The 18,210-nt window shown below is 41.0% G+C and overlaps 1 protein-coding gene across 1 annotated transcript; it reads left to right on the top strand.

The window, feature by feature from the left end:
• The first annotated feature begins 1,745 nt into the window (after window positions 1-1,745).
• Window positions 1,746-12,281, top strand: LOC131240763 (oxoglutarate-dependent flavonoid 7-O-demethylase 1-like). Its single transcript, XM_058239214.1, has 4 exons — window positions 1,746-2,023; window positions 10,728-10,975; window positions 11,118-11,442; window positions 11,742-12,281. The coding sequence occupies exons 1-4, from the start codon at window positions 1,772-1,774 to the stop codon at window positions 12,012-12,014; spliced, it is 1,098 nt and encodes a 365-aa protein (XP_058095197.1). The 5' UTR covers window positions 1,746-1,771; the 3' UTR covers window positions 12,015-12,281.
• The last annotated feature ends 5,929 nt before the right edge of the window (window positions 12,282-18,210 follow it).

The following is an 18,210-nucleotide window of genomic DNA, read 5'->3' as shown; positions in this document are numbered from 1 at the left end:
CCGAATATCGTAGAACCGTTGGGAACGGTTCGGTTCCAGTTTCACCCTAGAACCAGACCGAACCGACGCATGTGCACCCCTAATCACAGTTGCCCATCACTGAAACTGCGCCCAGGATAGCGCGTGATGCTAGTGTAGGCTGATTGTTTGGCGTGGGACGCACCACCGACCTCCATGTTGTGTTGACATCACTAAGTTATGTGGCCCACCATGAAATTGTTATATCACAACCGTCCATTCATTTTAAGAGATTATTTTAGTGTATGAGACAAAAACTGATATTCAGATCTAAACCTTAAGTGGACCACACCACAAAAAGCAGTAGAGGATGAACGCCTACCTTTGAAAACTTCACGAAGCAACAAAAGTCTTGGATCAAACTGGTATTTGTTGTTTTCCATTCATCCGGATTCTATGATCTTATAAATAAGTTGGATAGCAAATAAGCATTATGGTGGGCCATAAGAAGGTTTCAACGGTAGCATCAATGTCTCCACTACTTTTTGCAGTGTGGGCCACTTGAGCATTGTATATGGGACTAGTTTTGGTGTATCCTAAAATGATCTTGCAAAATGGATATACGGTGCAGATATAATGAATGTCCGGTGTGGATATAACACATATATTATGGTAACTTGGGGACGTCAATATAAGGACGCAGGCAGTGTCTTCCGTTGGTTTCCTGAATTTTTTATTTTTTATTTTTCCAGTTCATCGCAGTTGGAATGACCATATAAACGGCTTGGATGGCATATAAATATCAAGGTGGAGCTTAGAAAGGTTTCAACGGTAGTTATTTTCCCTAGTTTTCTCTGTCGTGTGGCTCACCCAAGTATTGGATTTAGATATTTTTTATTTTATGTCTTAAAATGATCTTTTAAAGTGGATGAGCGCTGTGGATTTTTCAAAAACATTACGTAGCCCACCTGAGTTCCGAGCACAAGAACTTTCCACACAAGCTTTATCAAGCAACCCACTTGCACGGTGGACCACGCATTCCACTTCCTCCAGCAGCCACGTCGCCAGTAGACAATAGCTATGTGAGCCCCTCCATGATTATTTTCATCCACACCGTTCATCCATTTTAGATCATTTTAGGGCATGAACCCAAAAAATGAGACAAATCAAAGTATACCACACCACAGGAAAACTGGGTGATTGAACGATGGCAGTTTTGTCATTTTAAAAAATATATCCCGTAAACCTATTTAATTCTAGAATACGGACCCTCTGTTTGCGTGAAGCAGCAAAATTGTGGACGTTGTGGTCTAATTGGACCGTGAGATTGTAACCTATTTAACTCTAGAATACGGATCCTTTGTTTGCGTGAAGCAGCAAAATTGTAATCGTTGCAGTCTAATTGGCCCCTGTGATTGTAACCTATTTAATTCTAGAATACGGATCCTTTGTTTGCGTGAAGCAGCAAAATTGTGGTTGTTACAATCTAGTTGGAACGTGTGATTGTGTAATTACATCGGTGATTGAGGTGGACGACTCGTATGTCTAACGATGCAAACCTTAACGCATTTTACTTTCATGTTTTGAAAGCACGTGTTTATTTGGTAATAGGGTAATAGGGTGGGGATTATACGAAATATCCCAATAAATAAATAAATAAAAGATATTTGCAGATGGCCGGCGTCGACTGGACCATGTTAGCACGTATGCAGGCATGTAGGTGTAAGGGGTCACACGTGTGGGCTTAGGGAACTTCTATATAACTCTCCCTCACTCCGTGTGTATATGTGTGTGTTTTTCAGGAGGAATAGCTATGGAGTCGTCAAAATTTAGCTTTGGAACATCTCTTAAAGTGCCAAACGTTCAGGAGTTGGCGAAAGAGCAAAAGATCACTGTCCCAGCTCGTTACGTGCGTCCTGATCAAGACCCTACAATTACTGTCGATCCAATTATATCGCTGTTGGAGATTCCTATCATTGATATGGAGAAGCTGCTTCTCGGAGAATCCGTGGCCTTTGAATTGGAGAGATTGCATTCTGCTTGCAAAGACTGGGGATTTTTTCAGGTCTCTCTCTCTCTCTCTCTCTCTCTCTCTCTCTCTCTCTCCTCTTCTTAGTCTAATTACGTATCGATTCCTACTCGGTTTGCTAATCCCAGGCACCCATGTGGCATAAGCCAAATCGTGCCAACAGGTGGGACCCACCGATCAGACGGGTCAATGAATGAGTGCACTCAGCTTTGAAACAAACCGAGGCCGGAAAAACTTGCACAACACTTCCAAGCCATCCATTTGTTTCCAACATGGTGACCCACGAGATGAGCTGAGCGTGATGGCCGGGCGTCTATCATGGAAGGGCTGCATGCATAAAGACCACAGTAGCCACATGATCGACGTGGTTTTTGCACGGTGGCCCATGAAATGTGGGCTGAACGGTCTTAGGTTGATTGATCGGATTATACGTAGATAAACACATAAAACTGCAATATATACTGGCAAGAAAGCACCAGATTATTTATGTAATGTAACTTGATTATTCTAATCAACATATGTGATATATATCCGATTCGCTAGTGAGGCTCTCACCACCTTAAGACGGTAGTGCAGTGATGTTGCAAGATTTTATTGGTGGGACTGTATACTGTCAGAGATGGCCGAGTACTACTAAGCAGAAAAAAAAACCTTTACAAAAAGGCCCAACCCTATCTTCCATAAGGTACAGCCAATCAATTAAATGTCGCCATGTTAGCACATCACTGTAGACGGTGGTGATGGCCTCGCTATCAAACCCGCACTCCTGTTTGATAGTGCTTGATGGTAATCAACTCATGTAATAGTCTATTAATTTCACAGCGTATTTAAGAATTCTGTGCTCTCATTGTCAGCAATAGGGCTCTATCTAATGAATAGCTCAAACATGCTGTGCTCTTCAATAGTTTTGGCAATTTTCCCCATATCGTATGGTGCGTAATTACACAAGTTGTTTATCTTAGTTTCTATTTATTAAGCTGAAGTGATTAAGTAACTTTAAGAAATTAAAAAATTACTTAGAATTGATCTTAAATCAAACTTACTTGATCAAACTTACTTGTCCCAAATAAGTTACGTAGAAAAAGTAACTTATTTAGTGGTATCCAAACGGGCCCTAAGAGAGACAGGGCTGGCGTCTTGATAAAACGTGTATTGGTTTCAAAAAATAGCATATGTAAAAGTTACTTTCACAAGGGGCAACAGAACTATTATGGGATAAATCTAGATGCCTCTCCTTTTTATTATGAAAATATAAAGACCCCTCTTTCTTTGGTTATTGCTAAAAGCCTCTCTCTCTCTCTCTCTCTCTCTCTCTCTCTGGGGCATAAGCCAAAACCATGCCATCGGGTAGACCCACCAAACAGTCTAATCAATGACAAGGTGCACGCAGCTTTTGAAACTAACCGAGACCCAAAAAACTTGGCTAACATTTCCAAGCCATTCATTTGTTTCCAAAATCATGGGGTGGATGGTCTTAGATTGATTGATTAGACTATCTATATGTTAATAAACACATGACTACAACACATGCGGGCGCACGTGATTATTTATGTTATACTATAATTTACTGGATGATTGCAATCTACCTATGTGGATTAGGTACCAAGGCCCTCCCCACCCTTAGTAGCAGTAGTGGGGTGATGTGGCAAGATTTTACTGCTGGGTTAGCACCCACCAATTGAATCTTGTACACTTCTTATAATCATCACGATAGTACTTGAAAGAATCAAGGTGGATGGGTGTTCTTCTCTCAACATTTTTTCTTTATATGGCCCACCCGAATAACAAACTCAGCCGATTTTTGAGCCTTAGGCTAAAATTAGCGACACAACTGTTGGTTAGGGTGGATTTCACTTAAACAGCTATGGCCCACTAATTCTTAAAGTGCAATTCCAGTAATTTTCATGCCACAGTCACCACATGAACTCTATTAATCGGTGTTGAAACCACATCTCTCTTGATCATTTTAAAATAGATAAATTGGTGGTAAATGGAATTCAATTATCCCCACTGTGTACACCGTATCAAACACATGCACTTTTATTATTACCATCATTGACTATCATGGGGTCCATGCTATCAAATAACCCTTAAGGGTAACTATGATCAATTGCTCCAAGATAAAGGTGCTAATCATGTAGAGTGGGCCGCGGGCACTTTCATTGGGGTGATGGACCAGAAAAGACCTGATTAGATGTGGAAGTGATCTGGACCGTTAGATTTTTACAATAGGTGTATCTCGCAAACCAAAATGATTTTTTTTTGATGTATCATATATGATTTGGGGGTAGGAGAAGCTATTTTAGACAACCAACCCACTATGCTAGGTTGCCCATGCCAGATTTGTGAGATTCCATCACATTGACAGTTAAAAGTCTATTTTATATTCATTTTTATTATCTACTGTAAGTTTTAATTCGATCATAACCTTTGATCCTATGAGTTTTAGGAGTCATGACCAAATTGAAAAGGGTTTAGAAAAATTAGGAGAATAACATGGTTAGGCCAAAATAGTCACTTATTATTTTTAGCCGAAAACCATGGAGTCTAATAGAACTCTTGACCGTTTATAAATAATAAGTTTGCTATTTATAGCAAGTCATGTTTTTAGGTTGGAGTTTGATTATGAAACTTTTTCTTAAGTTTGATATCACTATTTAAAGAATTATAAAATTTGTTTTTATCATCAATAAATTTAATTTTTATTTTATCAGAATTTATTTCCTTTTTATCTCTAGTGGATTTGAAGATTCTCTTTGAGGAGTCCAGGAAACTTTGTGAATTTAAAGTAACTATTCCCTGAGAGGAAGACATTGATCGACCTCATCACATCCTTCCAAGTGTCAGCTAATAAATGGGTGTTTCCTTGTATGGGTGAATCTTCTCTTAATCTTTGAAATAGAAGTGAAGCATCCACAATAACCCAATAATATATTGATTTTAAATTGCTTTTAAAGTAGAAAAGGAGAGGCTGGTTAGAGAGGAAAGGATAAGACTTTATCTTTCGCCGTGGGCTTGAGCACTTAAGGTTCACTTTATACTTGTGCATCCTCCTAAGGAGCTTGAGGCATCTTAATCTTCTTCCAACTATTAATTTGAATTTTAGGCAACTTTGCAAAAAAGCCAAACCACCAAGATATGATAAGGACTCCAAGTCCACCCTCACACAGTACTGTTTTAATTTTCTCTGCACATGTCGTATGTTGCCCCACCCTTTGGGTGTGCAAAGACACTTTAAACTACCATTATTGGTTGTTGGACGGAGACTTTGTTTTTCTTTAATCTTGAAAATGACCCAGAAAAAAAAAAACCTACTCTAACCATCGGGTAAAACAGTGAGATACAGAAGGTATTAGAGGGACAAGTCACTGTCATTGGTGTTAATTGCATAAAAGGCAATTCCATATCTTAATACAGTTTAAAACCGGACACCAAGCAGGCCCAACCATGGGGAGCGGAATTGTCTACATCACCTGTTTTGAGCCAAACTCTCTAGGGTCCACCATATTGTATTTGTAAAAATCCAATCCGTCCATCAGGTGATAACTATTATTTGGATGGAACACGTATAAGATGAATCCGATTAAAGAACTCATACGGCCCACACCAATGGAACACTTTAATATTATTGCACCTAAAACGGTTTAGTTTACAATCAGGCCTGCATGAGTTATTTATAGGCTGCTTTTTGCGTCTTCTTTTCATTCATGTGAGTTACACCTAATAAGAGGTTTAATTAGAGCTGTACAAAAACCAGGTTAGCTTGGTTAACTCGCTTGCCTCAATTCGGCTCCAAACTGATTTTTTGAACTTGAAAAAAAATTAAACCTGAGTCCAAGCTAGACTAAACTTGACTCGACTTGGCTCGGAATTTGACTCCAACTTTCAAATCAATTCAGCTAGGATTGGGTTTACTTAGTTTAAATATTTTGTATGTATTTATATATTTAAATAAATTATATATTATTATTATGCTTTATTTATATTATATATTTTAAAAACTATAAAACATAAACTTGTACTCAGCTTGTAAGCTCGAATTTAAACTTGGCTCGATTTGGCCCGAGCTGCTGATCGAGCCAAATTGAGCTACCCAGTCAGGCTCAAGGACCTATCCATGTCAAGTTCGAGCTGGGGTAGCCTGCTGGCTGAGTTGGGCCAAGCTCAACTCAGTCCTACTCTTGTACAACTCTAGGTTTAATGAAAGATACAAGTCATGGTGATCCCGATCTCATTGTTCCATGTGGTGTGGCCCCCCCGGAGCAGTGGATCTAGCTTTGTGTGTGTGTGTGTGTGTGTGTTAGGGCCTAACATGAGGACGAGCGGATTTCACATGTACAACATGGTGGGTCCATGGACTTAAAAAGGACGTTTTAACGCGCTGCCTGCAGCAACAGAATCCATGCACGAGATCAATTCAATGAAAGCCGCGCGCGCATAGACGGAAATGATTCATTGAGAAAAAGGACAACCAACAATCGTCTCCACACGATGAGTGTGGTCCCCTGATTAGGCTCTCCATTTCTGAAATTGTTGGGCTGGACCACCTCAAGGCTTTTAATGAGCCGTGACCAAGGACACATGAAAATTACTGTTCGAAATTTAGGTCCACCTTGGCCACACGTACGTACCTTAAAATTAGGCCGAAGCCGGACACATGGCAGATGTAAACGAGCTTACATTCGGGTTGGCTGGTCGGGCCCACTAATTATTTGACTGTTTACTATTTTCTTTTTTCTAATGTCCAATTGATGGCCACCAATCAGATCAATGGATGTGTATAACACGCCTGATTTTTAAGACCAACCATCCATCATGAGGCCTAGTATTTAGATGGACCTGATTGTACATCAGCCAGTCACGTGTACTGTGGAGAGATGGCTGTACCGTGTACTCGCTCTTCCAGCTCAACCGTACCAAGTATCATGTCATCTAGAGATTGGACGTGGAATTTCCGACAACTGTCGCAAGGAGACTGTAGGACCCCTCCAGTACCGGACCCGGCTTCGGTAGATCCGAGGTTGGTAGATCCCTGACTTTGGACCCACCGTGATGCATTTTTCTTATATCGATGCCGTTCATCCGCTTTCCCATATCATTTGAGGACGTGACCCAAAAATAAGCAGATCCAAATCTCCGGTGGACTGCACAGTGATTGAACGCCCACTGTTGAAAAAATTCTTGGGGCAGCAGAATGTTTATTTCCCATCCAAACTGTTTATAAGGTCAAAATTACCAAAATAAAAGGACCATAAAAATATCAGATTGATACAATACTTTTGTGGCCTACAAAAAGTTTTTGATGATCAATCACTACTGTTTCCTGTGGTGTGGTCCAACTTAGATTTGGATCTACCGAATTTTTGGGTTCTTACACTAAAATGCGCAGGAAAATCGGATGTACAGAATGGATATGAGAAAAATACATTACAGTGAAACCCACAGTCAGGGATACACCGACGTCGGTGGAGCCGTAGATCCACCAAATCGCGTCCATCCAGTAACGGGTCGGTGCTGCAGCCCACCATGATTTACGTGCTTTATGATGCCGTTCATCCATTTTGTCAGCCCAAAAGTTAGGCAGATTCAAATCTCAGGAGGACCATCCCATGGGAAATATACCCGTGATTGAACGCCACCATTAAAAATTCTTGGGGCCACAGAAGGTTTTTTTTTTATCAAGCTGATGTTTGTGTTTTACCTTCGTCAAGGTCTGTGTTAAATAATCAACAGGTTAGATAGAAAATAAACAGTACTGTGAGCCCCAAGAAATTTATAATTGTGGTGGTTCAATTACTACTGTTTCTTGCAGTGTGGTCCACTTTAAATTTGGATCTACCTCATTTTAGGACACATTCCCTGAAATGAGCTGGAAAAATGAGGGGACAGAATGGATAAAAAAAATAAAAATACATCGTGGTAAGGACCAAAGCACCTACCAGTACCGAGATTTTGGTATGGAAAGGGTGAGTGTAGAATCCGAGTCCGCCCCGAGGAGCCCGCGCAACACCCTCGGGTCTTTTTGTTGGGTGGCACTTAGCAAGGGGGTTCCATGACCTCTTGAACTCCTTTGAGTCTTACAACTGATGCGTGAATAAGGACTTGGTTTCTACTTATTTAACAGGTAAATATGTCCGGTCAGTCATATATTTATCAGCCAAAGGGTAAAAAAGTAGATTTAATTTACTACATCACGTGACTTATCCCCCAAGTTTGTTCAATCCACTCTTAATATCCATTTTCCATTGTATAAGCTCAAATTTTGTTGCCGAATGTTCTTTTGTTGGGTCCACCTTGACCGTATCTTCAGCGTGAACCATCCATTGTGTGGGGCTTAACTTCAATGTGGACATCTTGCTAGGCCAACCTTCGATATGAGCTATCCATCATGCAGGGCCCACTTTGGATGTGGGTTGTCCATCATGCGTGCCCACCTTCAATGTGGATCATCCATCACGTAGGGCCCAACTTTGAAGTGGGCAGTCCATCAAGCAGGGCCCACCTTGGATGTGGGTCATTCATCATTAGGGGGCTGACCTTTAATGTGAATTGTTTTCATGTGGGGTCCACCTTGATATGGGTCATCTATCATGCGGGCCTACCATTAATGTTATTGTCCATCATGTCGCGCCCACTTGTGTATCCATTGCCCATCGTATGGATCCCACCTTCGATGTGGACCATGCATCATGTGGGCACCACCTTCAATATGGGTCATCCATTATGCAGGGCCCACCTCGAATGTGGGCTTGGCACCTTTAATGTGGACCATTGTGTTTGGGGTCTACTTTGATGTGGGTCATCATTGTGTCAGGCGCACCATCAAAATATATTGTTCATCATGTGGGGCTCACCTTCAATGTCCACTGCCCATCATGTGGAGCTCACCTTTGATATGGACCGTCCATTGTGTAGGCCCCGCCTTTGATGTTGGCCATCCATCACACTGGGCATGCCATGGATGCACGCCATTCATCATCTGTGTCAATGGATTTATCAACTGGATATCTGAGATGTGACGAAGTGCCAACATGGCAGTGGTAGAAATCCCATCCATTCATCCATTTGGACTTTTGGTGGGACTCAACCGGAATGTGCAAGATCCTCGCTATTCATTAGGCAAGCTCATCATGTGCCCTAGTTCAAAAGATCAGGCTAGTCACTGCCCACAAAAATGCACAAGTGTGGGCAACTCAATGAAAGCACCGATTTTGGGTCATTGATCGGGTGGGTCGTATGTGGATAGGTTCTATTACCCATTGGTGTGTGTTCTGGCTGTTGGTTCTCAATCGTTACTTCATTTTTCACTCGAACTTTGTGAACTATCCAATTGTGATCCTTACTGTTGGACAACTAAGTTTGATTGCCTTTATTTTGGGGCCGTAGCACATACACATTATAGCCCTTCAGATAAATGGTCCTGGTTAGCTCGTGCATGTGCCATGTGTATAGTAAAGATTTTTTTTTTTGGCAATACATGCAAACTCACCATAACTGCTCATTTGACTGGACCCTACAGTTCAAATGGCTCAATTTTCATAGATGGGATGATCTTGTGTGCCCCACTGGTGAATTAAAATTGTATTGATCAAACAATCTAATGGCACTTTTGACCCCTACTATCCTTTTGTATGCAATGGTGTCTCATAGATCATCCACCCATGTGATCTTTGTAGTAGCCTATTAATTGGATAAATGGTTTCAATCTCATGAATTTGTAAAGGGTTAATGGCAAGAAGCTCATTTTCTTTTTCTTTTTTCTTTTTCTTTTTTTTTTAAAAATTCCAAAGTTATTGCATCCTAAAGACAGATGGAGGAAGCTGCTTTTGAAAGTTGAAAAGCAAAATATAAAAGCGGAAGTATATGTGGCAAAAAATGAGGTAGATTCAAAACTCAGGCCATGTGAGAGTGAAACCTGGGGAAAGAAATGCCTACCATTGAAAACTTTCCTCAGTCCACCTTGATGTTCATATTACATCTAAACCGTTTATAAGGTCATGTTTATATGACATCCAAATCATTTATAAGTTCATTCTCACTGTGTTGAACCGAAAACACGAAAAACTTAGCCTCAAACCAAACTTTTGTGGCCATATAATGTTTCAACGGTAGTCGTTCAAACCTTGACGTTTCCTCTCTTGTGGCCCAGTTGAGTTTGGGTCGACCTCAATTTTTGTCTAATGATGTAAAATGAGCTGGAAAAATGGATGGATGCGTTGGATTTCTCGCAAATATCACAAAGAGCGCTACCAACAATCCACGTCCTGTTCTTGCAGGCAATTCTCATCCTTGAATCTTAAACCTGTTTCAGTGGAGGACCAATCCGGTTACCATAATTGTAGAATGAGCTTATTCTACACCACTTTTTGGCCCGCCTTAATGTATGTATGACATCCACCCGTCCAATAAGACACCCTACTATGAAATTGGAATATCCTGGAAATCAGGCTGATCTATCCATCATATCAGCCAATGAGATGGTTGCTTTTGCCTTCTGTGGAGTGACGGCATTATGATTACATAGGCCTGATTTCCTTGCCTAACATAATCATGTTAGGATTCGTTTCATCAGCAGGTTGGATGGCATACACACAACCCAATGGGCTTCACACAGGCAGGTGAATAGCTTTTAGACGTAGGTGAATAATTTTTACAAGCACGTGAATAATGTGCTCATAGATTAATGATTTTCATTCTAATATTATAATGTACTGTGAGTAAGATTGAAAATATGGTGCAGTTGGTAAATCATGGAGTTAGCCCTACCTTAATAGAGAAAATGGAGTTGGAGATTCAAGAATTCTTTAAGTTACCTTTGGAAGAGAAAAAGAAATACTGTCAGACGGAAGGAGAAGTTGAGGGATATGGGCAGGCTTTCGTTGTATCAGAAAACCAGAAACTTGATTGGGGTGACATGTTCTTCTTGACGACCCTCCCACCTCATTTAAGGAAGCCCCATCTTTTTGACGAGCTTCCCCCATCCTTCAGGTAATCACTCTGCTTCCAATTAGGACACACTTTCATCCGTCGAATCCATGGGCCACACCTTAAAACTGTCCATGAAATGCCATTTTCAGATGTTCATATCAATCTGTAAATGGATTTTAACTCTTTCAGCATTCCATTGCAGAGAGACATTGGGTGCCTATGCAATGGAGTTGCAAAAGCTGGCTATGGCCATATTGGGATTCATGGCTAGAGCTCTTGGGATGAAGGCAGAGGAGATGAAAGAACTGTTTGAAGAAGGTCTCCAGTCAATTAGGACAAATTACTACCCAACATGCCCTCAACCAGAATCGGTAATTGGCCTTTCACCTCACTCAGATGCTTCGGGCCTTACCATTCTTCGTCAAGTCAGTGAAATCGAAGGCCTTCAGATCAAGAAAGATGGGATGTGGATTCCTGTTAAGCCACTCCCTAATTCCTTTACAATCAACATTGGAGACGTTTTGGAGGTATTTATGTTTATTCCTTCCTTGGGGGAGTGTTTAAATTCAGAGGAATTATATGCTTGAATTATACACTGGTTTTCATTTCTCATTGTTTGATAATCCAGGCCATTGGTCTATCGCGTCCCATTGTTGATGGATTATGACCCAAAAATCTTCTCAAATGGAGAATCTTAACCTTGTGATTTGTAACCCTACAACTAAAGAGTTATGAAGAGTCACAAGAATAGGATATGCCCTGGTCATTTTGCTTCAACCATCAAATTCAGATGTACTCACCTGTTATTTTTTCTATGCTTTGGCAGATAGTTAGCAATGGCATGTACCGTAGCATCGAGCACAGGGCAACAGTAAACTCGATGCATGAGAGGCTGTCGATAGCTGCATTCCACAATCCCAAATTAACAGGAGAGATCGGCCCTGCTCCCAGTTTGATCAGCCCACAAACCCCACCACAGTTCAGACGTGTTAGTGTGGAAAAGTACTTGAAGGAACTCTTTACTAGGAAACTCGAAGGCAAGGCGTATGTTGACTACTTGAGGATAGACTCTGGAGAAGGCAATGCTAGTAGTAACTGAGGGTATTACCTATACATAAAATCGCCAGATGCAATACAAACAATGCACATTTAAGTTCACCTAGATGAACTTGAATGCACTTGGATGGGCTTGAACTTAATGCTCTTGGCACGTTACGCTTAAGGTATAAAGCTTTGTATTGGATCTGTGCTCTCCATAGATCAGGCAATAAACAACGTGTTATGTCATAAATAAATATTGCTTATATGTTGTTATCAGGTGTTTTATTGAAGCTCTGATGAGTTAATGTACCTCATATTTCATTTAGGTTGTCGATTATTGCTATTATATCTGCAAGGTATAATCATCTTATTCCACTACCTTAGTAATTACCCACCATAGCAGTTTCCAATTGTAATAATAATAATAATAATAATATGAAATCAAGCGTTTAGAAACTTGATAAACAAGATGATGTGAGGATTAGCTGAGATCTCCACAACAAACAGCTAGATCAAGAGGGCCTCATGGTCTTTGATCCGAACACAATTTCTGGCTTGAACCAAGTTCTGAAGCGAGGGAACAGTCCCTACCCTTGGGTAATTAGTTATTCATTTCTAATGTCATAGCATCTTATAGAAGAGAACTTGGGATTTTCTATATGCCAGCAGAAGTGATATCATGGGTGTTCAGCAGCACTTGTAAGTAGGCATATCTTGCCTATGATAATCAACATTCATAATGGAGGATGATAAAAAATAGAAATGTAGGGTACAGGCTATTAAATAATCTGTAACTCACTAGCCTTTGTGGTAATCAAAAGGGTCTCCCTCCCATCAAATCTGAATAAGACAGCTCATTCGGCTGTTCAATTCTTCTGGAGAAATTTACATGGGATTCCACCAAAAAAAGAAGAAGAAGAAGAAGAAGAAGATTGAGAAATACATAGATACTTATTGTTTCCATTATTTCCTTCTCATTTGATAAATACTTGAAGACTAGAGAGCTAAAAGAAGAAATTAGCTTACAAGATCTGATTGCGGTTACCATTTGATACCTCATGTTTATGCAACAAAAGGGGAAATATTTATCATTGTGTTGTACCATTTTAATTTTGTACCATTTTTTGGATGTTTTTAAATACCAATTCTGCAAGAGCTTTCTGACAAGGGATCTTAATAGAAGGGTTGGTCTTGAAAAGGCACTTTTTCTTGTCACAAAATGTTGGTTTGATGAGCGTCATATTTCCCAAAACAGGGGTGCCCAGTAAATTTGGACCTGATCTTGCTTTTTTCATGCTGAAGATCTTGGAAGCCAGAAAAGTAGAGATATACAGGGTAAAACTTCAATCCAGCTTGATAGGAAAATCTAGTAACCAAAATATCAATGAATATTAACAAATATATGATTTTGGGGTAGAACGAGCTACTGGCCACCCAACCCTGATATGCCGGGTTGTGTAAGCTGGGATTTGCCAAATAGCCCCGATCAACGGTCATTTCCCTATTTTAATTCCGCTTTTACTATAAATAGTGAGTTTTAGTTTGATTATAACTCTTCATCCATTAGACTTTAGGAGTTGCACCCAACGTAACAAGAGCTTAGAATAATTAGGAGAACAGCTTGGTGAAGCCAAATACGACACTTACTATTTTTGGCCGAAAACGTTGCGCACTAGTAGACATCACCATGGTCTATAAATAGTAAGTTGCGAATTCTATGAGTTTTACTTATAGTATGATTCTAAAATTTCTCTCATTACTTGGTATCACTATTTAAAGGGTTGTGAGCTCATTTATTTTATTCATCAATCAAATTACAAATTTATTAGAACTTAATTCTATTTTTCTTGCTTTCTTTCCTTGTGGATTCGAGAAGTCTCTATGAGGAGTCCAAAGAAGCTCCGTGGATTTGGAGTAGTTATCCTTGAGGAAGGCAGTGATTAACCTCATCACGTTCATCCCTGCGATAGGTTCCGATCAGGTTTGGTTTGAGTCAGGTTGTAAAGGTCCTTAGGTCTGGCTCAGGTTGGAAATGCCAACCTAATTTGAATAGGGTTCTGGTTGAGCAAATTTGGGTTAGGTCGGATTGTGTATAAAAGGAAATTGAGATAGGTTCAGGTTGGCAATTAGGTCAAGTTAGGTTGTGAGTTAGGTCTTGTGGTTAGGTTGGGCTAAGGTTGACCATCAAACCGACCTAACCCACTGGAGTTGCACCCCTAGTAAAGAGTGGAAATTTGAGAAACAAACTTAATCGTGACACAAATAAGAGGACCGTGTGGTTCCATTTAATGGTGGTGGAAACAGCTTGTTGAAACCGCAAGTGGAGATACCTCGTTTCAACACTTGAGGTCTTGGTATCGATCCCTAGTGGGGGGGCTAACAGTGGAGTGTATGTATTGACATGGGTGTGTACTAACAAGCTAACAAAAACAAAAAGGAAAATTGACCGTACTAGCCTCAATGTATGGTCAAATTCCCTAAAAAGATTAAACCTTTCAAATATTTCAGGGGTAGCCTTTTGACAAGCTTTTGAAAATTACTTGGACCAAAATGCCCTTTGTCCTTAGTTCAGCAATTGTACGGTTTTTTAGCGAATAAGAAGTTACGTCATATTTAATGACATCTACGGGACCCTTTTTTTGGGTGTGGCAAGGCCCAACTCGTGGGACTCGCACTGATGTATGTGTATAATCCATGCCACTCATCCTTCTAGCCATGTCATTTTAGGGTTACAGCCCAAATATCAGCCTGATCCAGAGCTAATGTGTGCCACATAATAGAAAATAATGGTGATAGTGTCACCCATTATTGATACTTTCTAGGCTCACAGTATTGTTTGTTAGAAGTGAACACCGCACAAGGAGGGACTTTTTGGCCCCACGGCGAGCTGTTCGACAAGGTGGGTGGAATGGATAACCCCATTGTGGGCCTTAGGCTATGATACCAATGGCTAGCATTTCATTTGGTAGTAAAGGACGTGAACATATGACAACGACCCATATAATATAACAACCACAACCCATATAACATGACAATTGCGACCCATGCAAATCACGACCCACATGGACCCACATTAATGTATGTGTATAATTCATCCTGTCCATCCTTTTTGTCGTGTCATTTTAGGGCTAGGGCCCAAATACTGACCTCATCCAGTGCTTGTGTGGGGCCACAAAAGAAAATAATGGTGACTATTGAAACTTTCTAGGCTCACCGTGATGTTTGTTAGTAGTGGACACAGCCCGAGTCAGGACTTTTTGGGCCCACGGCGAGCTGGCCAACAAGGTGGATGGATTGGATTACCTCATTGTGGTCCTTAAGCTATGGTACCAGTGGCTAAATAGCAAAGGAAGTGAACACATGAAAACCACGATACATATAACATGAGAACCGTGATCCATATAACACGACAACTACGACCCAGGCAAACTACGACACAAAAGGGCCCATATTGATGTATGTGTATAATCCATGCCGCCCATCCTTTTTGTCGTGTCATTTCAGGGCTAGGGCCCAAGTATCAACCTGATCCAGTGCTCGTGTGGGCCACATAACAGAAAATAATGGTGACTATTGAAACTTTTCGGGCTCATTATGATGTTTGTTAGAAGTGGACATAGCCTAAGTCAGGACTTTTTGGGCCCATGACGAGCTGGCCGACAAGGTGGATGGATCGGATCACCCCATCATGGGCCTTAAGCTATGGTAACAGTAGCTATATAGTAAAGGAAATGAACACGTGAAAACCACGATCCATTTAACATGACAACCACGACTTATATGAGCCCACATTGCTGTATGTGTATAATCCATGCCACCCATCCTTTTTGCCTTGTCATTTTAGGGCTAAGGCCCAAGTATCAGCCTGATCCAATGCTCGTGTGAGCCACATAATAGAATTTAATAGTGACTGTTGAAACTTTCCAGCCTCATAGTGATGTTTGTTAGAAAAGGACACTACCCAAGTCAAGACTTTTTGAGCCCACGGTGAGCTGGTCGATAAAGTGGATGGATCAAATCACCCCATCGTGGGCCTAAGCTATGGTACCACTGGCTAGATAGTAAAGGAAGTAAACACGTGAAAACCACGATCCATTTAACATGACAACCACTATCCATGTAACATGACAACTACGACCCATGCAAACCACGACACAAATGGGCCCACATTGATGTATGTGTATAATCCATGTTGCCCCTCCGTCTTGCCTTGTCATTTTAGGGCTAGGGCCTAAGTATCAGCCTGATCCAGTGCTCGTGGGGGCCACATAACAGAAAATGATGGTGATTGTTGAAACTTTCCAAGCTCACTGTGATGTTTGTTAGAAGTGGACACTACCTAAGTCAGGACTTTTTGGGCATACGGCAAGCTGGCTGACAAGTTAAATGGAATGGATCACCCCATCATTGGCCTTAACCTATGATACCAGTGGCAAGATACTAAAGGAAGTGAACACGTAAAAACCATGATCCATTTAACATGCTAACCACGATCCATTTAACATTTAACATGACAACTACGATCCATGCAAACCACGACCCATATGGGCCCACATTGATGTATGTCTATAATTCATGTCGCCCATCCTTTTTGCCTTGCCATTTTAGGGCTAGGGCCCAAGCATCAACCTAATCCAATGCTTGTGTGAGCCACATAATCGAATATAATGGTGACTGTTGAAACATTCCAGGCTCATAGTGATGTTTGTTAGAAGTAGACACTGCCCAAGTCAGGACCTTTTACGCCCATGGCAAGCTGGCCAACAAGGTGGATGGATCAAATCACCCTATCATGGGCCTTAAGATATGGTACCAGTGGTTAGATAGTAAAGAAACTGAACACATAAAAACCAAGATCCATTTAACATGACAACCACAATCCATATAACAGCCATATAACATGACAACTACGATCCATGCAAACCATGATACAAATGGGCCCACATTGATGTATGTGTATAATCCATATCGCTCATCCTTTTTACCTTGTCATTTTAGGGCTAGGGCCCAAGAATTAGCCTAATCCAATACTCTGTGAGTCACATAACAGAAAATAATGGTGACTGTTGAAACTTTTCAGGCTCATTGTGATGTTTGTTAGAAGTGGACACTGCCTAAGTCAGGACTTTTTTGGCCCACGAAGAGCTGGCCGACAAGGCGGATGGAACAGATCACCCCATTGTGGGCCCTAACCTATGGTACCAGTGGCAAGATACTAAAGGAAATGAACATGTGAAAACCACGATCCATTTAACATGCCAATCGTGATCCATTTAACATTACAACCACGATCCGTCCAAACCACGACCATATGGGCCCACATTGATGTATGTGTATAATCCATGCCGCCCATCCTTTTTGCCTTGTCATTTTAGGGCTAGGGCCCAAGTATCAGCCTAATTCAGTGCTCGTGTGGGCCACATAACAGAAAATAGTGGTGACTGTTAAAAATTTTCAGGCTCATTGTGATGTTTGTTAGAAGTGGAAACTATCCAAATTAGGACTTTTTTAGCCCACGGCTAGCTAGTCGACAAGGTGGATGGAACGGATCACCCCAACGTGGGCGTTAAGTTATGGTACCAATAGCAAGATAGTAAAAAAAGTGAACACATGAAAACCACTAAATGGCAATCACAATCCATTTACCCTGACAAACATGATCCATGCAAACCATAACCCATATGGGCCCACATTGATGTATGTGTATAATCCATGCCGCCCATCATTTTTACCTTGTCATTTTAGGGCTAGGGCCCAAGTATCAACCTGATCCGGTGCTTGTGAGGGCCGTATAACAGAAAACAATTGTGACTGTTGAAACTTTTTAGGCTCATTGTGATGTTTGTTAGAAGTGGAAACTGCCCAAGAATTCAGGACTTTTTGAGCCCACGACGAGCTGGCCAACAAGGTGGATGGAACGGATCACCCCAACGTGAGACTTAAGTTATGGTACCAATAGCAAGATAGTAAAGGAAGTGAACACTTAAAACCACTATCCATTCAACATGCCAACCAAACTACGATCCATGCAAACTACGACCCATATGGGCCCACATTGATGTATGTGTATAATCTATGCCGCCCATCCTTTTTCCCTTGTCATTTTATGGCTAGGGCCCAAGTATCAGCCTGATCCAGTGCTCGTTTGGGCCACATAATAGAAAATAATGATAACTATTGAAACTTTCCAGGCTCACTATGATGTTTGTTAGAAGTGGAAATTGCCCAAATCAGGACTTTTTTGGCCCACGGTG

This window comes from Magnolia sinica, chromosome 3 (assembly GCF_029962835.1).
Source record: "Magnolia sinica isolate HGM2019 chromosome 3, MsV1, whole genome shotgun sequence".
Lineage (NCBI taxonomy): Eukaryota > Viridiplantae > Streptophyta > Magnoliopsida > Magnoliales > Magnoliaceae > Magnolia > Magnolia sinica.
The sequence above is the reverse complement of the archived record's forward strand: the minus strand, read 5'-3'. Positions and strand labels throughout refer to the sequence as shown.